This window comes from Pantherophis guttatus, chromosome 1, assembly GCF_059756535.1.
Source record: "Pantherophis guttatus breed Tessera chromosome 1, ASM5975653v1, whole genome shotgun sequence".
Lineage (NCBI taxonomy): Eukaryota > Metazoa > Chordata > Lepidosauria > Squamata > Colubridae > Pantherophis > Pantherophis guttatus.
Window position 1 is genome coordinate 275144941 of NC_142063.1, and position 26562 is coordinate 275171502.

General features: G+C 39.1%; 1 protein-coding gene across 2 annotated transcripts in view; it reads left to right on the forward strand.

Annotated features, from left to right (window-relative positions):
• The window catches only part of PGBD5 (piggyBac transposable element derived 5), an 81259-nt gene that overhangs the window by 28432 nt on the left and 26265 nt on the right, over nucleotides 1-26562 (forward strand). For both annotated transcript variants that reach the window (XM_087882943.1, XM_034428367.3), the window contains exon 2: nucleotides 21543-21970. In XM_087882943.1, the coding sequence (XP_087739069.1) occupies nucleotides 21543-21970 (428 nt within the window). The remainder of the gene's footprint in view (nucleotides 1-21542; nucleotides 21971-26562) is intronic.

The window sequence follows — 26562 nt, forward strand, 5'->3', positions numbered from 1 at the left end:
GCATCCATATTACTACATCCTACCAAGAGAAGAGTTTTGAGCATGTGTTTTGTGTATGCATGATTGGAAATAAAGGCAGAAGGAAATGACCTGAGATCAATAATCTCTTAAAGCACTATTTCTCAACCTTGGCAACTTTAAGATAGGTGGACTTCAACTCCCAGAATTAACCAGGCAGCTGTACTCATTTATTGAGATGGGCAGTTATATACTGTAAAGGGACTAAATAAATATTTTTACCAGTTTAGGAAAAACTTGCTTAAAGGCTCCAATTTACAAGTAGGCCTCAATTTACAACCCCAACTGAACCTAATATTTCCATTGCTAAGCAGCACAGTTGTTAAGTGAGTTTTGCCTCATTTTATGTATTTCTTGCCACAGTTATTAAATTAGTAGAATAGAATAGAATAGAATAGAATAGAATAGAATAGAATAGAATAGAATAGAATAGAATAGAATAGAATAGAATAACAGAGTTGGAAGGGACCTTGGAGATCTTCTAGTCCAACCCTCTGCTTAGGCAGGAAACCCTACACCACTTTAGACAAATGGCTATCCAACATTTTCTTAAAAACTTCCAGTGTTGGAGCATTCACAACTTCTGGAGGCAAGTTGTTAATTGTTCTAATTGTCAGGAAATTTCTCATTAGTTCTAAGTTGTTTCTCTCCTTGATTAATTTCCACCCATTGCTTCTTGTCCTGCCCTCAGTGCTTTGGACAATAGTTTGTCTCCCTCTTCTTTGTAGCAACCCCTAAGATATTGGAACACTGCTATCATGTCTCCGCTAGTCCTTCTTTTCATTAAACTAGACATACCTAGTTCCTGCAACCATTCTTGATATGTTTTAGCCTCCAGTCCCCTAATCATCTTTGTTGCTCTTCTCTATACTCTTTCTAGAGTCTCCACATCTTTTTTACATTGTGGCGACCAAAACTGAGTGCACTATTCCAAGTGTGGCCTTACCAAGGCATTATAAAGTGGTATTAATACTTCACGTGATCTTGATTCTATCTGTTTGTTTATGCAACCTAGGACTGTGTTGGCTTTTTTGGCAGCTGCTGCATACTGCTGATTCATATTTAAATGATTGTCCACTAGGACTCCAAGATCCTCTCACAGTTACTACTATTGAGCACATATACTGTACCTGTGCATTTTGTTTTTCTTGCCTAAATGTAGAACCTTAATTTTTTCACCATTGAATTTCATTTTGTTAGATAGCACCCAATGTTCAAGTCTGTCAAGATCCTTCTGTATCTTAAGCCTATCTTCTGGAGTGTTGGCTATTCCTGCCACCTTGGTGTCATCTGCAAATTTGATGAGTTCCCCATTTATCCCCTCATCCAAGTCATTGATGAAGATGTTGAAGAGCACTGGGCCTAAAACAGAGCCCTCGGGTACTCCACTGCATATTTCCCTCCATGTAGATGCAGTTCCATTGAGCACTACACATTGAATGTGATTGGTCAGCCAGTTACGAATCCATCTGGTGGTGACACAGCTATTAAGAAAATCTGACTTCCCCACGGACGTAGTTTGTCACAAAAGGGGATCACATGATCCTGGGATATTGCAACCATCATAAATATAAGCCAGTTGTCAAGCCTCTGAATTTTGATGATTGTGGGGATGCTGCAATGGTCGTAAATGTGAAAAATGGTCATGTCACTTTTTTCACTGCCATTTTAACTTCAATCGGTCACTAAACAAATTGTTGTAAGTAAAGGACTACCTGTGAAATGGGGATTTCTATTATTATTTCATGAGCATTGCCATTTTAGGTCATGCAAAATATAAAGTGACATCAATAGGTGTTCTTGGTTTTTTTCATTTTAAGGATAACAATCAGTACCTGATGCCCACATCTAGGCATTACTGAATCAATAATTGCTTATCCAACAAAAATTATTTGAACATCTCATTGAGAAGCTGAAGAAAAAGAAAAAATGAAAAATATTTTTCCAAAAAGCAGTAGCACAGAAACTTCAGAAACATAGAAGGTAGTATAAAAAGCCTCTGTATAGTTTTTATCTCTCCTTTGGTTAGCACAATTTCCTTGTGATGCTTTTTATATAAAGGTTTCCTTTAGTTCTAGAAAGACTAGCATACAGCATCTTGAATCTGTATGAAATCTGATTGAAAAGCTCCTTTGTTCAACTTGCTGAAGAGAAGAAAAACCAAAAGAAAGGATGTTGTGAAGGAGCAGCAAAGTAAATTTTGAGTTGGGGCAATTCTCAGCACAAGCTGCTTATAACTGAAATTCCAAAAACAGATTTTCACGCAAGCAGATTTGCAAGATATTTTTATTTCTTTTCTGATCCTTTTCTCTATGGTCTTAGTGATAGAAGCCAATATTTTCTGATGTGCATTAAAATCCTGTATAAATCACTATTATTATTTTCCTAGTTCCTTTTATATTTGCTTTTTAAGACTTGGGTTGCATTTTTAATTTCCATTTTCCTAACATTTTCATTGGAGATTTCAATGCACCTAGCTTTAGATCTTTCTTATCTGTTGCATGTTTTTTCTGCTGTTCAGTCATGTTCGATTCTCAGAGTCTCTTTGGAGAAGTCCCTGCAGTTTTCTTGGCAAGATTTTTCAGAAGTGGTTTGCCATTGTCTCCTTCCTAGGGCTGAGAGAATGTGACTGGCCCAAGGTCAACCAGTTGGCTTCATGCCCAAAACAGGACTAGAACTCATGTTCTTCTATTTCTAGCCTGAGGCTTTTTTTTAAAATTTGATTTATATGCCGCCCTTCTCTGGAGACTCAGGGCGGCTTACAATGCGTTAAGCAATAGCCTTCATACTTTTGTATATTTATACAAAGTCATCTTATTGCCCCCACAAACTGGGTCCTCAATTTACCTACCTTAGAAAGGATGGAAGGCTGAGTCAACCTTGAGCCTGGGGAGATTCGAACTTGCAGTAATTGCAGGCAGCTGAATGTCAATAACAGGCTTTTAGTCTGCTGCACCACCAGGCTCAACCACTACACTAAACTGGCTCTCACCTGTCTATACACCCCTTCATTTTTCTGTCCTAAATAGTTTGCTTTAATGCTGCCCTCTCATAATTTCATTGTTATTGGTCATATCTTAGAATCCACAGAGTTGGAGAGAGACTTCACAGTCATCAGAGATGAGACAACTGCTAGGGAAAGGTGAACAAATCTTACCCACTTACTTCTTTAGCCAAAGAACACTTATCTGAAGTTTTCATAAAACAGTTATCAAGGCAGGCAGCCAAAATTTAAGGAGAGTTGGCTTCCACATATTTCTATGTAATTCTAGCATGTTGTTGTCTACACATATCATAAAGTGTGAAAGGCAATTGTGAGGCGATAAATTGGTTGGAAATAATATAGATAGGAAGGGAGGGAGGGAAGGAGGGAAGGAAGGAGGAAGGCAGGGCAGGCTTATAGCTCTGTCAAACTAACAGTAATGAAGATATTACAGCAACTGGTATGTACAACTTTTTTCCCCACTCCCCCCTTGCATAAGTTGGGTGCCTCTTACTTCTCCAAAACATTTAAACATCATCAGACCATTAATACATCATCCCACTATATCCACCAGCAATGTAAAAGCCATCCAAGATATACTGAAGTTATTATCATAATGAGATCAAGGATCTCAGTCAACTCCTGCACAAATCATGAATAATACTGACCTGACAGATGAACGTTATCTGCCAGCTAAAATCTAGTTGACAGGATATTTTATTGAATGGTAAATCTCTGACTCAGCTGAAATATGCATTGAGCCAGTTTTATGAGTAAATGTAAAGGCTTCCCCGTTACCTGTACTTTGTTCTATTCCTAAAAGGCTATTTAAAGAAGTCTCCATCTCAGTCTGACAATGGAAGGCCCCCAAAAGGAGTGACACTAGAATCCTTTTAGTGCTTTTAGTATGGAACGGTTCTTTTCCACTGTGTTCAAGAAGTTCCCCTTGACCTCCTGGAGAAGTTTGATGGAATACAAGGAGCTGCAGAGGAAGGGAAGAGAAAGATCTGTTGTGTGAGCTTGCCTTCTGCCTGCAACATCCTGGATATCGCCCAGCGTTTCAGTAAATAGGGCAAGCACAGAAAAGACAGATGGGCAAGAGAGAAGTGGAAGGAAGGCAATAAAAATAGAATAGAATCCACTAAAGATGCAGATGAAATAAGGATCTGAATAGAAGGTAAGAGAACAGGGACATAAGGAAGGTGGGTGGTGGGTGATGAAAAAGAATAAGAAACTGAATGGGACACATTCACTAGCTCCCCTTCCTCTTTATTTTTTTTCCACTTCTGCTAGAGCAATGGACTTGACTCTCTGCTTATTCTCATCACCCAATTAATGTTCACACCCCTATAAGGTGTAGTGTTCTGAAAGATGAATAGAATAGAATAGAATAGAATAGAATAGAATAGAATAGAATAGAATAGAATAGAATAGAAATTTTGTGCATTCAGATCTCAAAAGATAACCATTATGCATATACCCACATACACAAACACATATATGGCACAGAGAAACATCACAGTCTAGTTCCAATGTATAGCAGTAATGTTTAGACTTATATACCACTTGACAATGTTTTACAGCACTCTATAAGCGGTTTACAGAGTCAGCATATTGCCTCCAACAATCTGGGTCCTCATTTTACTGACCTTGGAAGGATAGAAGGCTGAGTCAACTTTGAGCCTGGTGAGATTCAAACTGTCAAATGGCAGTCAGCCGGAAGTCAGCAGAAGTAGCCTGCAGTACTGCATTCTAACCACTGCACCACCATGGCTCCGTGTATACATATACATGGCGGGGGAGGAGAAAAAGAATCCTGCGAGTTTATAAGATGGATGGCATAAGGAACAAAGTTGTTACAGAATTTAGTAGTCCTGCTATAGATACTTCGAAACCTCCTCCCAGAGGGGAGCAACAGAAACCGACCGTGAGATGTGTGTGTAGGGTCTCTAACAATGCTTCAAGCTCTAAGCACATAGTGCTTATAAGCAGTATCCTGAATAAGGGAAAGTGAGCTTCCTATAATCTTCCCAGCTGTCCTCACCACTCTCTGTATGGACCTTCTATCTGAAGCACTGCTACTACCAAACAAAACAGCAATGCAGCTTGTTAAAACACTCTCAATTGTGCCTCTGTAAAAAAAAAAGTGGCCAGCACAGAAGGAGAATGTAAAATGCCATTATCTGTCTTCTGAATGGGCATGCATAGAACTAAGCAGAATGTACTTAAGATGATAGGAACCCCACTAACTTCTCAAGTAAAGACATCATGAGTGTTAAGCCTTCTGTAGGATTTATTAGGATACCAACCTAAAATCAATAACTTCAGAGAATCCCAATAGTGTAATAAAGTTTCTGTACAAATGAGGCCGTGTTTCTCTACATCTGGAACAATGGTACTTAACTGGTATCCAATTAATCAGAAACTAATTATAATCCCAAAAGGCCATATCTTGTATGTTAACTTCTCTGTTTTTCATTTACATGATTCATATTGCTAGGCTAAGGAATGTACTATGGAAGGAAGATATAGCTTGCAGCTTTAAAAGGTATTTCACTATTCTTTGAATTGAATTTATTTGCAGCTTCCATGCATATAATGTGGCTCTGCAGCTGGCTGTGGAGAGATTGCTCAGGCAAGATGCCTTTAGGTGGGCCTAATTTTTCTGTGTAATCATTCATTAACCTACCAAGACTGCAGACAGTAGCTCTTTCTGTTTGTCACTGATGTGTCCCCCTGTTTTTCCTCTGAGCAAGGAGAGACAAAGGAGGTCAATTGTGGCAATTGGAAGAAGAGCAGCCCAGTGGTGAAATCTGAACCAGTTTGCTACCGGTTCACTGGCCACGCATGCACACAGCATGTCAAACGCACGCCGCGTGCACATGCACACTGCATGCCAAATGTGTGCTGTATGTGCATGCGCACTGTGTGCCAAATGCGCACTGCATGCACATGCAAATGTACATGCACTGCGTGCCAAATTTAGCTTTGCTAGAAAGCAGGATTTCCTGCTTTCTAGCAAAGCTTAACTGCACTGCACAGCTGATCCCTCCCTGCTGTTCTATGTACCTTCCCAAGCCTCCTTTTGGTGCGTGCTGCATGCCCATGCACAGTGTGCGCCAAAAGGAGGCTTGGGAAGGTAAGTATTACAGTGGGGAAATCAGCTGTGGCGCGTGATTTAGCTTTGCTAGAAAGCAGGATTTCCTGCTTTCTAGCAAAGCTAAACCCTGCTGCACAGCTGATTGTTGGAAATATCGGTTCAGAAGAACCGGTAGCTTTTTTTTTACTACTGGTTCGCCCGAACCAGTAGCTTTTATCACTACTAGTTTGCCCGAACTGGAGCGAACCGGTAGCATTTCACCCCTGGAGCAGCCCCAAAGTAGAAAAGAACTAAGGGTCATAAACGGGCCTCCTTCATAAGCATGTATCTTGGCAAGAGTTCAAAATACTGATCTTTGATGCTGACGTTTCAGAACAATATAATAGCACTTAGCACTTAGACTTATATACCGCTTCACAGTGCTTTACAGCCCTCTCTAAGTGGTTTACAGAGTCAGCCTATTGCCCCCAAAAATCTGGGTCCTCATTTTACTGGCCTTGGAAAGATGGAAGGCTGAGTCAACCTTGAGCCGCTCAGAATTGAACTCTAGTGAGTGAGCAGTAAGTTAGTCTGCAATACTGCATTCTAACCACTGTGCCACCATGGCTCTTACCTGTTTTTACACAATAATGACTTACCTCATAAATTATTTTACTCCCATGATTATCCAGTAATATAGTATTGATTTCCTCACAATTATTTTGTGACACATGTTTTCTTGTATGCCTCCTGAACAATGCAGGCACCAGAGAGGAGTTTGCAGAGATGATGTTCTATCACCAAGTCTTATACCATTTCTAAACAAACTTCCTCAATGCTGCTGGCCTCTAGCAGCTAGCTGATTACAGCTAATTATGAAAATACTAAGTCAGATTGGATTTAGTTATAATTTAAGTGGGCAATCATGAGGAAATCACAGGACTGTAGGCCAGACTTGGGAACTGAAAATGAATTTCTCTACAATTTTTGTGATTGTTTCCTGCATACATCATTAATTCAATCCAAAACCAAGGAGCAAAACAAAAGTCATCATGTCCACCCATTTTATAATTGGCTATTATGGCCAGCACAAATAAGACTTGTACTCCTTATCTGATAATTGGTAGAAATATGTTTTGCCTACCATCATATCTAACTCTACGTATGGTAAACTTGAATACAAGTGATGCTTCTCAAATGGCTTCTCAGATGCCATTTATACAATGCAGTAATTGCAAAATTGCACAGAGAGGGCTCGCAATCTGGGAGTCCTCCTGGATATGCAGCTGTCCTTGGAGGAACATCTGACGGCTGTAACCAGGGGGACCTTTTATCAGGTTCGCCTGATTCGCCAGTTGCGGCCCTTTCTTGATCGGGATTCCCTGTGCACAGTCACTCACGCCCTCGTCACCTCTCGCCTTGACTATTGCAACGCTCTCTACATGGGGCTCCCCTTGAGGAGCACCCGGAGGCTCCAGCTGGTCCAGAATGCAGCAGCACGGGTAGTGACGGGAGCAGCATGGCGCTCCCATGTAACACCGCTCCTGCGCGAGCTGCACTGGCTCCCAGTTGTCTTCCGGGTGCGCTTCAAGGTGTTGGTTATCACCTTTAAAGCGCTCCATGGCATAGGGCCTAGCTATCTTCGAGACCGCCTGCTGCTACCAACGACCTCCCATCGACCCGTGCGCTCCCACAGAGAGGGCCTCCTCGGGGTGCCATCAGCCAGACAATGTAGGCTGGTGACCCCCAGGGGGAGAGCCTTCTCTGTGGGGGCTCCCACCCTCTGGAATCAGCTCCCCCCAGAGATAAGGAGAATCCAAGACCTCAGTGCCTTCCGTCGCGCCCTTAAAACCCATTTATTTAAACAAGCCGGGCTGCCTTAAGATGAAATTTTTAACTGTTTTTAAATGTTTTAAACGTTTTTAATTGGCAAATGAGTTTTAATTGGGCCAAATTTATATATCTTTTAATTGTTTTTAATATTTGTTCTGCATGTTTTTTAATCTGGCTGTACACCGCCCTGAGTCCTCAGGGAGAAGGGCGGTATAGAAATCCAATATAAAATAAAATAAAAAATAAAATGTTTTGTTTGGGTCAAATCAGTGCTGGTAACTCAGAGACAGCGTGGAGAGCATGCCAATTGAACAAATTTGTTGTACTTTAGAAAACAGGCAGAGAGCCAGCACTGAACTTTGAAAATTACCTTCTGTGAGAAGCATCTCTAGAAATCAAATTAGCTCAGTGGATATGCCAATGGTTTAAATCTGAAACTGAGTAATTCCAGCTATGGTCTTTTTGAAAATAATCATACATGGTAAATAACTGTAATAAAGGGTTAGGGTTCACTGACTTGGATGGGAAAAAGATACATTATTTTCACTAACCTGTAACTGAAATTTAGCTTTTCGTTAAATATTGTATATAGACATCAAAGTAATTTAGTCTCTATTTCTAGATTCCAATTTTTGTTAAATTCAATAAATTTCACTATCTAAAATTGATTGTAAGGAGGTGCAATGGCTCAACAGTTAAAGATGCTGAGTTTGTCAGCTGGAAAACTGACAGCCTGGGTTCAAGACCCAAGTGCCACATGAGAGGGTGAGCTTCTGTTACTTGTCCCAGCACTTGCCCGCCTAGCAGTTTGAAAGCATGCAAATACGAGTAGATAAATAGGTACCACTTTGGTAGAAAGATAACAGCGTGCTATGTGTTCTGCCTCAGCATATACCATATTTTTCACTTCATAACACACACTTTTTTCCCTCCCAAAAGTGAGTGGAAATGTCTGTGCGTCTTATGGAGCGAATATGGGCAACAGGCAGCAGTGACGAATGGCGGCAGGGATTCCCACAGCCTGGAACAGCTAATTGGCAGTATTCCGGGTGGCTGATCCAACCACCAATCAGCTGCTCAGAGACAAAGGCTCCAGCATTCCCTGGCGGAGGCAGCAGACAAGGAGGAGGCAGTCTGTTTGCTGTTTGCTGCAAGGATGCTAGCCAGATGAATACTGGATGGACGCTGGGAGGCAGAGGCAGATATTTGTTTGTCTTGTTTTCCTCCTCTAAACCTAGGTGTGTCTTATGGTCAGGAGCGTCTCATGGAGTGAAAAATATGGTAGCTATGCTGGCCACATCAACATAGAAATGTCTTCATTTCTGGCTCCTCAGCTAAGAAATGGAGATGAGTTGGATACAACTGGACAGGGGAAATCTTTATCTTTTCCTTTAAATTTGATTGAATGATTATGTAGTTGGTGTTGATTCTTAGCAACCAGATAGATATATTTTCTCCATAATGATCTGTCCCCAACCTGGTGTCACCACTGCAATTGAGTCCATCTTCCTTGTTACTGATTGTCCTCTTCTTTTGTTTACTTCCACCATTCCCAACATTACCGTCTTCTCCAGAGAGCTAGGTATTCACATAATGTGTCCAAAATAGCATAATTTGAGCCTGATTATTTATACCTCAAGTAAGTACTCTGGATTGATTTTGTTGATGATCAACTTGGTTGTTTTCTTGGCCGTTCTTGGAATTCTCAGGGATTTTCTTTTGAAATTTCAAAAGCATCAATACTTTGTCTATTCAGTGTTATCAAAATCCAACTTTTGATTTTGAATAAGCTCCCTTTTTATGACCCTGTAATCCCTTAATTCAGAGTAGAGTCAAGGCGACTGGATGGAGATGAGCATTTACTGGCCAAATGCCCTTCCTGACACCACGAAGTTCTCAGCAGAAATTTTTTCTTAGTGAGTGTCACAGAAGATGCCATTAGCTAAATATTAATTACCCTAAAATCTGCATATATATTATTATATTACAGATATGTTATATTTAAGTACTTTGATAACTATATTTAAGCATAACTGGTTTCCAACATAATGCAATCTGTACCTATGTTCAGATAAGAGATCTATGGCATGGAAAGCTTAAGAACTTCTGTTCCAGAGAAACCTTAGATATTTCCCTGTTTAAGGAAATGGATCATGAAGGCAAGATTTTATGGGAAGATGGTCCTTCTTTTCCTTTAGGTCATTGGAAGAGGAGCAGGATAAAAATCTGGCTAATATGAATAATTTGAGAAAAAGTGGTTACTACTGGTTAAGATCATGTGCTAGGAGTTTTTTTTACCATAAAGTAAACGGCAAATATTTGCCTTCGCCCAACATTTTCAGAGAATGGTGAATGGAGATAAAAGACCCCTTTGTATAATATTTTTATCTGGCTCTGATTAAGCAAACTTAATCTTGAGGGATTACTGAGGAAGATTTAATAAACATTTAATAAAGAGATTAGGTTAGGCTAATCCCTTCCATTTTGTTAGAAAGGGACACTGACTTGTAAATATCTAGCAATACTTTAAAAAAAAAATTTCTGATTTTTTTTTTTGCACTAAGTTAAAGATCAATTGATAAACAAAGCACCTTGAGCAATGTTGTCTTTGAATACATACAGCTGATGAAGCAAAGGGCCATTTCCCTGAAGAATGTCCCTGTCAAGTGGGCATTAACACACTCACCCACCCACCCACCCACCCGCTCACACACAACCACACACAGAGAAAGGGAGAGAGGGGGGAGAGGAGAGAGAGGGAGAGAGGGAGGGAGAGCTACCTTGTGAGTAGCATTATAACGATTATAACAATCACCCAAATGGTCAATTTCTAGTTCAGCATTCTAGATATGGTATTGAGCTATATATAAAAGAGCTGGGGTGGCGCAGTGGTTAGAATGCAGTATTGCAGGCTAATTCTCCGACTGTCAGCAGTTCGATCTCGGCTCAAGATTGACTCAGCCTCCCATCTTTCCGAAGTCAGTGAAATGAGATTTCAAATTGTTGGTGGCAATAGGCTGACTCTGTAAACCACTTAGAGAGGTCTGTAAAGTACTATCGCGTTTCCCCAAAAATAAGCCCCTGTTTTATATTTTTTTGAACCCAGAAATAAACGCTTGGCCTTATTTTCAGGAGGTCTTATTATTTTGGGGTGCATGGAGCAAGACGGGGCTCCTCTTACTGTCTTACCTGATTTCCAGCTCTGTCTCCCTAACCCTAACCAGAAGAAATGGCAGAGGAAATGCATTTAAATATTTTTGGGAGGGCTTATTTTTGGAGGAGGGCTTATTATCAGGGGATGTCTTATTTTCGGGGAAACACAGTATTAAGTGGTATATAAGTCTAAGTGTTATTGCTATATGACTCTTGTGACTTCATGAATATCAATAACCAAGGGGAGACAGGATTTTTTAAAAAAAATAAAATACTCGAAAGCAACAGGAATATTAATCCATTAATTCAGATGTTCTCATTCAGCCTTTCCAAAAGAATTTTCTCTAGAGTAATGGAAGTGATACTTTCATAGATGGAGATCAGGAAATTGGGAGAAGATCCAATGTAATGATATTTCTTTTGTTCACTTCTTTTAGTTTCTAATAAATTATTTCCAATCTCTGCATATCTAATAACAAAGCTTCTAGGTGCTATACTGTAATGAGATAGGCCAAACCCACTTGTCATGAGGGCCAAGCCTACATGCATCTTTACTCCCTCAGTTTCTCCAGAGAGATGTAGAATTTAGTAACTACTGATTCATTTTACTATGAAGCTTTATACTACAATTCCTAGTGGAAACCTGCTTGTTCAATAGTGATTTAAAGTTGGCTTATTTTTATAAATCATCACAGATTATAAAATGCAATTGTACAATTGTAAATATGGTTGTATTATACCATTCAGATTCATTATCTGTTAGAATCGGGAAGCATGAAGAGCAACAGCTTACCTCAAATGGAAGAAAAAGCCTATTAACCTTTCATTGCAATAACATAAGACAGGTGGGCAAACTTTCTCAAAGTTGGAAAGGTTGCATTTAACATTTGAATGGCACAATTTTCTGTTTTTTAAAGGGGGATTTCTGTAGTATTTTCATACATTTTTGCCATGTTATAAGCCTCTTTTAGAACCTATAATTTCTGCATTTTTACTAGTAGAAGGGTAGGAAAATGCACCTCAAATTTTAGGGCTCTAAAAGAGAATTTAAGGAACACAGGTAACTAATGAGGTATAAGTTGCCAGTCCCTAATGTAAAAGAGGAGGAGCAAGCCTAGGAATCTGAGATTTCTCATCCTCCTAATGCTAAACCAAAGGCACTTAATAATTTCTGGATGTTTTAGACCAGGGGGCCCCAATCCCTGGGCCGCAGTCCACTACCGGGTTGTGGCCCAGTGAGAACTGGGCCACAGAAGTGGAAGTCAAGCGCACATGTGCAGCTCCATTTGTGCAAGAGGCTTACGCAGAACCATTTCTTCTTCCCCCACCTCCACGCCGGTCCGTAAAGCTGGAAAGGTTGGCGATTGTCATTTTAGACTGCAGCTCCCATCTCTCCTAACCAACAGAGTTGCAGAACAAAGTAATCCAAGTTGTAACCAAAAAATCTGGCAGGTATCAAGTTGCCTGTCCTTCTGTTAAACTGCAGTCGAACTTTCTGACTAAAATAGTTCTGTTTATTATTGTTTGGAGTTCTACTACACGGTTTCCAGCTTCACAGCATGTACATCATGCTAACCATAAGGCACTAGTACAAAATGTGGGAGGTGAGCATCTGTTTGAGTGTCAGTAACAGGGGTTCAAACACAGCTCCCATTAGAAGCCAGTTATACTTACAATCAACCCTCCAAATAAGTGTGGGGTTATTTCTTCCCCTAAAATTCACTGGTCACAGGGTAAAGATTTGATCTATGATGTGGAAAAATATAAATCAAAGCCTGTATATGTTGGTAGAACGATAACTCTAGTTTCTTATGTTCCCTTTTCCATATTTCTGTTTTTTAAAAAGGTGGTTAAGATGGTAACATTATCATTATGTTGTATCCCTGGTCAACTATTAGTTTCAACTAGCACATTTGTTCAGTGTACTTTTTTACAAAACGATTGTGCGAATAGTTGAATCATGACTGCATACACAAAAATATTGCCTACAAATGTATTATTACCCTTTCCTATCTTTCATTAAACTCTTTTGCTTGTAGGACTAAGAATTCCCTGCTAGATTGTAGGTAAATCACAGCTTTTAGACTCTTCCTCTATTCAGATACCTCTGTTGCTCTTTTGAGGTTTTGCCCATTTGGAAAAAACAGTTAGAACCTGAAATTGATGCAGTTTCAAGTACATTTTAGAACTTTTTTCTTCAATGGTACATTGCTCGTAGGACAACTTAAATTAGACAATTATTTTCTTAATTCTACTGTACTATATTGCCCATTTAGCTTTAAGGATTTTGAGGATTTCTCAGTTTATCTTCTACGATTATAATCACATTATCTGCCTGTTTATTTTAGAAATATTCTGTACTTACTTAGCTTAAAATTCAATGTGAAATAATGTTTTTAATTATTAGTGAATGAAGTGGTTACCAAACAGAACAGCTAATGGACTATCAAATGCCCATTAACCATAATGACAGTTTTCCTACTCCACCCATCAGTTTTTATGGGGCAAAAACTATAGTTACTATAGGAAGATTAGAATATAGCCAAGCGTATCCTTAACATATCATGCATACTTTCTATTGATACTCCCAATCTCACATTTAACCATACACTTTTTCAACTGCTGAAATTTCTATAAGTAAGAGAGATAATCACTTTGAACAACTCATTAGACTGTAGATCCCAGAAAACCTAAAGATGGGCTTTTGTCTTCTTAAGCTTTTGTATTTAACCCATTAGTACTCTGGGACACAAGAGAAAGAAGGGATTAAAAAATACCTTTAGGAGTAATATTCATAGATATTCAGCTTTTTTGAAGACAGTTAAAAGCCGTGGTGAAATCCAATTTTTTTTACTACCGGTTCTGTGGCCGTGGCTTAGTGGGCGTGGCAGGGGAAGGATACTGCAAAATCTCCATTCCCACCCCACTCTGGGGCCAGCCAGAGGTGGTATTTACTGGTTCTTTGAACTACTCAAAATTTCCACTACCGGTTCTCCAGAACCTGTCAGAACCTGCTGGATTTCATCCCTGGTTAAATGGGATGTAGATCTGGTGAATGAATATATGTGTTCTGAATTCTGTGAATGGAAAACTTTCAGTAAGTCTGGATACAATCCAAGAAAAATTGTTTTATTCTTTTTTTTCCTGTAATTTTGAATATGATCCAAAAAAAATTGGTTTTATTCTCATTTTGGAGTCTCGATGTAAACATTGATTTAGGTATTGACTGTAAAAATGGACTACACGTTTGCAACAGTAGTTGCTGTTCCATTCCAATCCTGAAATTGTTAAACTATGCCTAAATCCTGCTGGAATTGATGAGAATTTAACTCACTTCTCTTTTTAATCCTGAATGGAAGTTAAATGTGGATGACTTTTCCTTTTACCAGATTAGGTTTCTGTTACTCTTTTGGGTCTGAGGGTCTCTATTGTCCTTTTCAGTGGTATGCTAGGGATTTTCTTCTAAAAAGAAGAAGACAGCAATGCAAAGAAAAACAAGGGATAGGGGGAAGAAAGCTAAATTTAAGTTGATTTACATCTAACAACTTTTATTTGATTAATTATATTTAATTAATGAAACTGAAGTTATGATCAACTCTTAGAAGTTTCACAGTCAAGTCCACATGAGTTTTTGTGGCAGTAAAATAGAAGCAGTTTGCCATCAGATTCTTCGATGTTTCTTCTTCCCAGACTAAGCCCTTGTGATCTAGGAAAGTATGAACCAGTCTCAAATCTGCTTATTTGGATGAGGCCAGCCAGGTACTGTTATTGTGTTAATACTGACCCATCTCTGTAATTCTTTCCCCCTTCAAACATATCAAAAATTACATTTTTTGGATAAGTTTGGAAAGGGCCTTCACTGCTTTCCTTCAATTCTTTTCCCCATGTTAAATTGGGAGTCCAAAATAGTGTTGAATAATTTCATTTTCTTTTCCCCCCCAATTAGTTTCATCCACATGAAGTGAAAAATGTGTCTGTCTGTCTGTCTGTTCGGTTATTTGGGCAGATTTTCATTGTTATTTCTAGGATTATCACTGAAAAATGAGGGTAAGTTTTATTAATATATTTAAAAAACTAGGACTCCTGGGTACTTCTATAATCTACTGATCAATGCTTGTATTAGCATGGCAAAGAGGATACATTTATGTAAATGGAAAGAAATTTATCGTCCTGATATTAAGGAATGGATTCAAAATATGAGACTATTATCTATTTTTTGAAAAGTCTTTGTGTTCTTCAATGAGATACTGAAGCAATGTGGTCTAGATTTAATAAAAAAAGCTAAGGACTGAATTAATTTTACATGTCACCAATTTTACAATGAAGGTGATTTGGATATTTTTTCTTCTTCTAATCAAGAGCTTCTTCTTCTTCTTCTTCTTCTTCTTTCGTCCTCCTCCTCCTCCTCCTCCTCCTCTCAATCCTATAATATATTCAGCCCCCACTTTTTTAACCATATAATACTATACCCCTCACCCCCAAGGGTATTGTAATTTTCTATATTTCCATATTTCCAAACTTGTTCAAAAATGTAATTGTCCAAAACGGTATTGTGATTTTCTATATTTCACTACAGGAAAAAATTAAAAGGCTGCGAATTTGTTTTTCATAAACATAGATTAACTGAGTAAGTAGCAAGGAATCTGTGAAATAATCTATTGTTTGGAAGACATTTGCAAAACTAGACAGTTCAGCATTGGATTGATTGTTTTGCTATGTGAGTGTGTAGCTTTCCAAACTGCCTAGAATGCATTGCATTCAGTGCAGTTCAGTTGGCAAACTGAATGTGCCAATTGCTCTCTCCCCCACCCATCAATTTGCCTCCGCAGACTGAAACTAGCAAGACTACAGCAGTGAGACTCTTGTTTATCAGATCAGAATGCAGCATTAAAAATACATTCATATTAAATTCTTGTCATGTCCCTTCCTGAATTCTGAGACTGACTTCATAGTGTGTGTGTGTGTGTGTGTGTGTGTGTACACGTGCATTCAAGGTTTTCTTTTATAAGAAGTATGGTTTTCTTTTAGTGTCTGGTTTCCTTGTTCGATGATTTGAACACATGTTGTGGCCCGCCAGCGGCCTGCGGAGATCGTGGCTGATCCCAATGACAAGGAGGCTGGTGTGGTGTCGCGCCAGCAGCCTGCACAGCCGGTGCTCGCGTCGGACAGTGAGGAGGCTGAAGAGGATGTGATGCCAGAGGCAGAGACTCAGCCAGGGCTTCAGAACCTCCAGAGGCTCCTTCCAGTGGAGAGAGCGAAGTGGAGGAGCCTCTCCTCAATGCTCGAGCATGCAGGGCTGCCAAAAGGCAGGAGTGGCTACTCAGGAGGAGGAGGTCTACTCGAGAGTAGGGCTTCAGGATAATTGGCCACTCCCTTAGCCTATTTAAGTCGCACGCAGCTAGTGCTTTCTTGCTAGAAACAACGTCTCATTACTACAGAGCATCTTGGAGAATGAGCGACTTCTCATATCTGGTTTTCTGGGCTGGTTGCCAACCTTTGTCGGATTTTGTTCTTAATAACTTTGATAAGGACCCTTTGCATGGGAAGCCTGCATCCTTGAAAGGGGTTTGTTTGGAATTAAACAGTGTTTGCGAAGCTTGGTGTGTGTCACATTCTCTGGGAATCCAAAGCTGGGGCAGAACAACACATAGCTTTTCTTGCATGATTTTTTTCCAAGTTCAGCCAAAAGAGATTTGAAAATTGGAGGCCCTTGAAAATGCATCCGGGAGGAGCATATGTGGGTCTCTAATTTTAGAGATATTTCATAGAACCACGGTGTTTGATCTGACAATACTATCTCAAGTATTCTTTATGGAGTAAAGTACTTAATTCCAAAATGCTTGGGTGTGTTGCAGTGGGTGCTGGTATTTTAACTGGAGGACAATTTTTGGTATCAAAGGAGCCACACACTGACTGCAATATACAGTATCTTTATCTGAGCATCCCATATTCCTCTTGTGCGTCCCACTAATCTGGAACTTTATTGAATCATTGTGGAGGGATGTCAAGTAACCGAGATCAACAATGGAAACAGCAAATCCCATGCTGGTAGAGTTTCTTTTGCCAATTCAGAGATGGGTAGTGGGCACTGCAATTTAGTGAGGAACGGTGGCTCAAGAGTTTGTGGCTTCCATGGCAACTATGGAACTGTCCCAGGTCATCGTTGGTGAACATTTACATACCAGGAGCTGCATTTTATGTCTGTTTTGTTTCAGAGCAAACATGATCTGATTTTAGAAGACGTTGTCCAATCTATTGCTGTGGTCAGGTCATTATCGAATTACCTTTTGGCTGGCTGGGTCACTCCACCTGTTAGATCAGCTTGCCTCAAGCACCTGATGGACTCTGTAGGTTTCAGAGGAGTATGAGGCTTTAGATCAGGGATGTCAAACTCGCAAACCACGGGCAAGATGCATCACACGCTGGCCACCCCCATCCCCATTTTAGCAAAGGGAGGGAAAGTTGCGACACGTCACGTGATGACAACATGTCGTCGTGAGTTTGACACCCCTGCTTTAGATTGTATTGCCCCTTTATGGCTTCTCCCCTTGCCAATCTTTGGATGTTCCTTGGTAGCAGCAGCTCTGGGAGATGAAACACATAAAGAGATGCTAGAACAAGGGTGTCCAACTCTCGTGTGACACATTGTCACATGACATATCGCAACTTTTCCTACCTTCACTAAACCGGGGGTAGCCAGTGCATGATGCATCCAGCCCACAGGCTGCGAATTTGACACCCCTCCAATGCTAGAGCATTGGAGGAAGATGAACATAAAACATTGGTGAGAATCCATATTAAGAATCCCTATTAAGATTTGGATGACAAAACTACCATATAAGACGCACCTTTTTCTCCCCTAAAAGAGGGTGAAAATATAAATGCGTCTTATACACCAAATGTAGCCCTGCCCACCCACTGGCCCCCACCCTTTGGCCTCTGCCTCCCAGCAGTTTACCTCCTTGCAGCAAACAGCAAGAAGAAACAACTCGTTTCAGCTTCAGCACAGTCTAATTAGCACAAGTTGATTGGATCGGCCTCCTGACTCTCAGCTGTTTTGCTCTCAGATGTTTTGCTCGGGCCTCTGCTGCTTGCTGCAAGGAGGTAAATTGCTGGAAGCAGATTTTTTTTTCTTGTGCTAATCAAGCTAGGCTGAAAACAAAAATGAAAGTAAAGCAGGCTATTTGCTGTTTGCTGCAACGAGGCAAAATTGCTGGGAGGCAGGAGCAGATTTCTTTTTCTTGTTTTCCTCACCAAAAAAGGTAGGTGCATCTTATAGTCTGGAGCGTCTTATACTCTAAAAAATACGGTATGTAAATTTGTCATCCTTATTGCATTTGCTGTCACCCCCCTGTATACTCTGCTCAAGGAGACCCAGTCTTTGCTGAGAAGGACAGATCAAAGGATTACTGCAGGACCACTGTGATAAATATTCTCACTATTAGGCAGAAAAAGTCATTTGAGTTTGCTCAGAGTTGGACTCTGATCTTGATATTGGCCTGGAAAAAAGGTTGATATATGCTTATGATTATTTATGGTTTAGGCTGTATGTATGTGCAAATCTGCAATAGCTGTCGTCTTATTTTTCAACAAATAATCACGATCCAGTATCAGCTGTGCCTGTCCTTTCAGATAGGCAGAGACAAACCACTGGGGAAGACAAATGAGAAGGCACCATCATTACTGGCCTGTTTGTCAGTGCTGTGGCAAAATAGAGAAAATGAAAGATGCTACAACACCGTGGATTGGAATTTCAAACCAAATCCCCCAATTCAAAGCTTCATCCAGACTTGATGCCTTGCTTGATAATAAACGTGAAAAGGATTTTAGAATTAGAGTTGATCACAGGCTGGCTATGAGTCAGCAGTTCGACAGTGCTGCTAAGAAGACAAATATCATTTGTCAGTCAAAGCTTTGTTAAAGTTTCACTATATTCTGTATTGGTCAGACTTCCAGGAGGAATGGTCCTCACTGCACTTGCCTATTCATAAAGTGGTTATAACAGTGATCTTGGCTAGTTATAAAACATCCATTTGCTAAGAGTTAACTTGCTTCCTACTCTCTGCCACCAATGCAGAAATATGAGATCTTTCTGGGATTCAAAGGCATTGCAAGAGAACAGTATAAGCAGAGAAGCTGGGAATTTGCTTTGCAGATTAATACCAATTTAACTGCATTGTACCAAACGATGGATGATGATGATGATGATGATACTAAAGTATTTTTTAAAAAAGTCAGATGGGGCAAGGAGCCTGGTGGACATCAAAGGCAACATTTTGGAGATATATTTTTGCTCCACGGTATCAGGTTATCATTCCATGAGCTTTGGGACAGGGAAGAGGAAGTCTTCCTTGGGCGTTTTCTCCCATGGATTTTGTGGCATCCATGGCTGGATGGATCATTCATATTCACATTTTATTGCACAAGAGAAACATCTTTTGCAAATAAATTGATAATGCTTGTATGAAGAAAACATATCTGTGATGCAAATAAGAACTACCATCATAATCATTTCTCAGAAAAGAATGGCATTTCGTTGAGCTATTAAAAATACATTTAAACAAAAATGGGGGAAAATGATTTTATGCTTCCCATTACCAAATTGTGTTTTCATGTTTTAATAAATATTAGCTCTTTTTCAATATACAGAACTTGTATAACTTGTGGCTCTCCAGATGTTGTTGAGCTACAGATCCCAGTAACATCATTCATTGATTAGTGGTAGTGATAACAAATGTTAAAGTCTGTAGTTCAGCAAAATCTGCAGGGCCAATTTTCCCACCCACATACTCCCATTCTGAAGTAAAGGAACTGAATTTATTTCATAATAAGTAAGCTAAATTGTAAGTGATACAAATCTTTCAAGTACATACAAAAAATAGAACAGAGTTGGAAGGGACCTTGGAGGTCTTCTAGTCCAACCCCCTACTCAGGCAGGAAACCTTATACCATTTCAGACAAATAGTGTCCAATCTAATCAATAGATAGAAAGTTTTAAGAAGAGATTATTTCTCCCTTGAAAGAAAAAGGACTGTGTCGCTTCATGAGACAGCTTAATGAATTGCTTCATTTGAAGTTTCTTCAAAGCTTCTTATGGACCTCAGAAAAATAATGTGGAAATGACCAAATACAAAGCCACTGGTATTAGGAAGAAAGATAATGAGTCCAGAAGTCTTTGGAACTCAGGCTTAATGTATTGCTTTGCTTAAAGTGAAATCACTGTAAAAATCACTGATGCCTAAATAAGCCAGTTTACTTAACTGCCTTATGACCAGATTATAGTTGCCTAGAAAAATGTAGAATTATTAAGAGAACTGAGTGACCATTTTCACTCTCATATTAAGTTTGATTCCACTGAGCTGATCTCTTGACTCTGCTTTTTTCACATTTTTCATCAGGCTTCTCTTACTTCAAGATTTACTGTGCAAAACTGATTACAGATGCTTATCTACTTATCTCTTATGATCCTTTCTCTCAAAGTATAAAGGAAATCTATGAAAAGAGTTCAGTAAGATATCTTTATTAACATCTTATGTATTTCTTTCCAATAATGCAAACCTACCTTTTTTAAAAACAACAATATTCGGTAATAAAAGTATGAAACTCAGACTGTATTTTAGTGTGAACCTTGTTGGAAACAATTAAGAGATGTAGCATTAGATAATAATTTGCAAGTTATAAATTGAAATTTAAATAATTCATTGCTTGGAAATGAGACTTAAGGGCACTTTTCTCATTTGGGATCTTCAACAGGCAAGCAGCAGTTCAGCTAAATATAGAAAAAAGTCAAAGAGCAGGAAAAGTTCTTTCACCAGAAATTCTTGAATTAAAAAAAATATCTATATTGTCCCCTTGATTTCTTTCCTTCTTTGAATCAATTCAAAAATATACCATTGGATAAGAGATTCTGGTTACTTTTACTCAAAAAAAATACATTAAGTACATTAATAGTTTATAGAAATGATAGATTATTTTGTGAAATATTATCAATAAACTATTTCCAATTTAATAAAGATGTTATTTTATATTTTTAATCATTCTTATTTATACTCCATAGAAATACCTGTTAGATCACAACTAAATGCATTTTTAATGAAATTGGTTCAATGTTAATCTAATGGGAAAGGAGACTTTCTCTTAAAAGAGTTAATAATTTGACCCAAAAAATGACTACATGTACACTTCTGATTAAATTAGTTTTGGATATCAGTAGCATTTCCTTCCTACAATAGAAGGACAGTAATAATTAGGCAGATGTTTCGAATCTTGACAGTAGACACGAACTGCCTTATCCTCTTAACAATGGGTATAATATAACTCTGAGTACCAATTAAGAAACAAACTATAGAAAACAGTGCTTCATTGAGTGAGATGGACTAAGTAGCCTAATTATACTGTTTCAGGGTACTGCTTCATTGCGAATATTCTGAAATGTTTGGAAAAATGAGCTTCATTTCTACATTTTCCCCCCTTTAGGTCCAACTCGCAAAATGCCACCCGCTTCCAGTGCCATGGACTTCTTCCAACTCTTTGTTCCTGATAATGTGCTAAAGAACATGGTGATTCAAACCAACATGTATGCCAAGAAATACCAGGAACGGTTTGGCAGCGATGAGGCTTGGATGGATGTCACCCTGATAGAAATCAAGGCCTTCCTTGCATATATGATATCTACAAGCACTCACCACTGTGAGTCGGTCCTCGGCATCTGGAGTAGTGGTTTCTATAGCAACAAGAGCATTGCATTAATCATGACTCAGGCAAGATTTGAGAAGATTCTTAAATACTTCCATATTGTGGCCTTTCGTTCGAGTCAGACTACACATGGTCTCTATAAAATCCAGCCCTTTCTGGACTCTCTGCAACATAGCTTTGACTCTGCTTTCAAGCCTTCCCAGACACAGGTGAGATTTGATTTCTGGGTTGTGAGAAATCTTACTCCTTTCTTGCACTAAAACTCTAAAACATACAATGAATCAGCAAGAAAACATAATCTGTAAAGGAAGAGCATGGAATGCACAATTAAAATAGAGCACGTGGGGAAGCATTTGAATGTTTGGTTTCTCAAGGGCACATCTAAATTTTTTCAGGGCAATCAAACCCAGGCTTTAAGGTGCCTTTATGGTTCTCAGTGGTGTACAAATAGTGAAGATGGGCTTGATGGTGGCCTTATGGGGATCCACCTTCCCTTGAGCCATGTTCTGCAGTAGAATGGTGTGGGTGACAAGGAGATGTTTCCATTGTGGAGAGATGTCTCAGCAACACAGAAACAACACATTGAGTCTTCCCAGGGACCCTTCAGTGTAGGGTGAGTGATATAGTTACATTGAAAAAGTGGCCTCTGAGTTCCAGGCATCTGCTAAAACACAGCCAGTGGCCTGGAAAATCCCACAGTGGCTCCTTCTGTTCTTCTTAAACAGAGCCGAGGAATGAATTTGACAACAGAGCATCCCTTAGAGATAGGGTTCAGTTGACATGATGAAACCGCTTAGTTTTCCTTCTGCATTTATGAAATCCAGGCTGGGCATAAGGTGATTTCACACTTCAGTCTTCACATACTTCTTTAGCTCCTCAGCTTCATAAATGTTAGCGGCAGGAGTACAGATATAGCAGTGAGACAGAATATCTGAAAAGGTTAAATCATGGCAACTGGACCAAAGTTTATTAAAACTGAGACGTTTCATTATTCATCCAAGTAACTTCTTCAGTCAAAATGAAAATTTGGGTAGACAGAAAGTCCTTTGTTAGAGTCAGAAAGCCATTGGAAGAACCAACTCTTGCCATACAGGAGGTTTCTCCCCAAAATGAAAAGCAACCTGTAAATGAAGATTCAATTATGTTGCTTCTTCCTAATGACTTTCTGACTCTCTGCCTACCCAAATTTCATTTGGACTGAAGAAGTTACCTTATTAAAGACTTGCTCACTTCTACATACTTCAAAAATGAAATGCAACATCTCCATGGCTTCCCTTATAGAGCAAACAAGGTCACATAATGTGTATCCTTCTTCAACATCATGGTCTTGATTCCTATAGTTCTTATTGTTTCCTTTAAATCAGGGAGATCCATATTTGAGCATGCCATATGTCTCAATTGAAATAAAATATTTCTTGAGTCATTCTTTATGCCTGTACACACACACACACACACACACTTCTGATCACTGGATTTTTCTATATATTCCCTGTTGCCAGCTTTTTGGGCTTTGAGAAGCCCACAAGAAATGTGCTTATGTGAGTGCATTTGTACAGATGTGCTTATATGATAGAAAAGAACTAAGAAAGTCACCTATCCTGCCTGATGATTATTAGGAAAGATATAATTAAGTCAACCACCTTAGGTAGAAGTATCAGGTGATATATTAAGAAAAAAGTTATTAGGGGCCTTGATAGTGCAGTGGTCTATGCACCCTGTTATTAACACAGCTGCCTGCAATTTACTGCTGGTTCGAATCTCTCCAAGGCTCAAGGTTGACTCAGCCTTCCATCCTTTCCAAGGTAGGTGAAATGAGGACCTAGTTTGTGAGGGCAATAAGCTGACTTTGTATAAAATATACAAAAGTATGAAGGCTATTGCTTAACGCATTGTAAGCCGCCCTGAGTCTCCGGAGAAGGGCGGCATATAAATCAAATTAAAAATAATAATAAAAAAAATTAGGCCACTTTAATCTTCTCAACCTGTTTCTCCATTGTCCTCCTGTTTGACTGGATTTCAGTTGTCATTTGGATGACAACAAGTGAAGAAGTTGGTATTTGAGCCTGATATTTGCCAGCTAATGTTATTTGAAAGGCTTCTCTAATATACTTAAAATGGATTTGAGATATGAATCCTGCTTCGTGCTTCCATTTTCATGCTTCAAATGGAAATAATTCTGGCAGATTGGAGGCCTTGCGAATGACACATCAGCATGAAGCATATGCAAATCCAACCTGAGTTTAGGCAGATATATAATTTGATTACTAATGTGCCTCCCTCTTAAGGTTTAAAATTCTTATGTTTATTTTTTGTAAAATGGTTGACTAATCCCTGTAATGTAATTAAGATGAAACCAGAATAAACAGGATAACCCTCACCAAAATAATTAGTTGGTGGGAGCTACAGATTTTAATTTTGATGGCCATAAATCACACAAATACCTAATTCAGCATCGGTCTTCTAACTATATTATTTCTTTTTATAATTAGCTGTTAAACTAATTTGAAGTTATGAAATCCCTAATATCCCATCATACTCTTTTTTTTCTAGTACAACCAACATATTAAATTAAAAATATGCTTTGAATTAGACTCTACGACATGCTGTCTCCCAATTTACAGACTTCAGTTCTCATCATCTCTATCCTGTACAGCCAATGACTCTGAGATGATGGAATTGAAGTCCAACACACTAGAGTGCAACTACTGTTCTCAGATGATTGCTCTGAAAGTTAGTGGTATGACTTGGTAGCTATTTTGTTGATGCAAGAAGAGTCATACATACCCTCTTGAACTCAGGGGTAGCATAAGAAAAAGATGGTTTTCATTTAAGAAGTCATTTGTATTGTTGAAGAGCCTGTACTGTAGTACAGTGGTCTAAAGCACCCTGTTATTAAGACCAGCTGCCTGCAATTACTGCAGGTTCTCGCCAGGCTCAAGGTTGACTCAGCCTTCCATCCTTTCTAAGGTAGGTAAATTGAGGACCCAGACTGTGGGGGCAATAAGCTGACTTTGTATAAAATATACAAAAGGATGAAGGCTATTGCTTAGCACATTGTAAGCCGCCCTGAGTCTCCGGAGAAGGGCGGCATATAAATCAAATAAAAAAAAATAAAAAAAATAAAAAAAAGAGAATATAAGGGGAGAGATATGTTTGTCAATGGAGGCAACAAATTAGAAACCTAGTAGAGTCCTGCTTCTGGTTTCAATTACTGATTCACAGATAATTACTATGGTAGTTCATGGTTTACTCAATGTCAAAAAGATGACAGTTAAAGCATGCAAAGCAAAACAGAGTCTCTATCAGACCTTTGTCTGAAGTTTTGTTTTAACAGGAGCATACAGAAGAATAGCCCCAAAGTCAGTCAAAGATTCGAAGAGCGGAGTCAGGGTTGTTAGCCAGTCCAGAAGTCAGAATTTCACAAGCAGAAACCCCACAAATATCATGCAAGAGCCAGAGATCAGAAATTGCTTCCAGCAAAGGAACAGGGTTCAGAACTACCTCCTGAATCAGTGTACAGCCATTTGTCATTAATCATGAGATTTACTCCCTTACTTTACAAGAAGCCTCAACAAACACCTCTCATCTGTTCTCCATTCTATTAACTGGGTATGGGAGTTGGGTGGTCTTACATCATCCTCACCTGACCAATCCAGCTGCTCAGGTAATGTCTATTTTGATCATGTGATTCTTGACTTTATCTCTCCTGAGGTTGATATTCCATTAGGTCAGCTGGAACAGCTTCTTAAGAATCAGATTCAAAGTCTAAGGCAGTGGTGTCAAACTGGCAGCTTGTGGGCCGGATGTGTCACGTTCAGGCCACGCCCACTCTGGCTCCACAAAGGCAAAAAAATAACACAATATGTCATGTGACGCAATCAGATTTGACACCCATGGTCTAAGCGGCCTGGGCCGTGGCACGGATCACTTTTCCAAAAATTTATTAGAGAAAAAGCTATATTAAATATGTTGCTAATTTAATGACCATGAACAGCTTCATTCCTGACTCTATGTCATTTTCAATATTTATTTATTTATTTATTTATTTATTTATTTATTTATTTATTTATTTATTTATTTATTTATTAGTTTGATTTATATGCTGCCCTTCTCTGAAGACTCAGGGCGGCTTACAATGCTTTTAAGCAATAGCCTTCATACTTTTGTATATACCTGCTTAGTAGGGCTTTTGGCCCCCCCTAAGTGGTGTTCTATTTTATACAAAGTCAGCTTATTGCCCCCACAAACCGGGTCCTCATTTTACCTACCTCGGAAGGATGGAAGGCTGAGTCAACCTTGAGCCTGGTGAGAATTGAACTCGCAGTAATTGCAGGCAGCTGGCAGCTAAATACTACTTTAACAGTAGTTTAGACCACTGCACCACCATATTACATATGATGTAATATTGATAATTTTATAAAAGTTTTCTTTAAAATGCAGGACTGAGAGGTCCTCCCCCACTCCCCATATAAGAAGTACAAGTTTCTTCAGGAGCAAAGTCTTATTAGTATCAAAGAGCTACTTCAAATAGCTACTACAGGATGATGGTAGCCCCAATAGAAATTATGGTAGCAGCAGCTCTTCCTTCTGCGTACTTTGCCTGGACATTTGCATAAACATATCATACATAGCGTTACCAGATTTGGGCTGCAAAAATCTGGATGATCTCTAGATACTGTAACCCTTTACTGCCAACATTATTTTGCTATGACCCTTTACTGCAGATGTCTCAATTTCTCCAACTCAAATCTGAAAGTCTCAATAATTTCTGCTTTGATTCTGTGACTGATAAAAACCAATC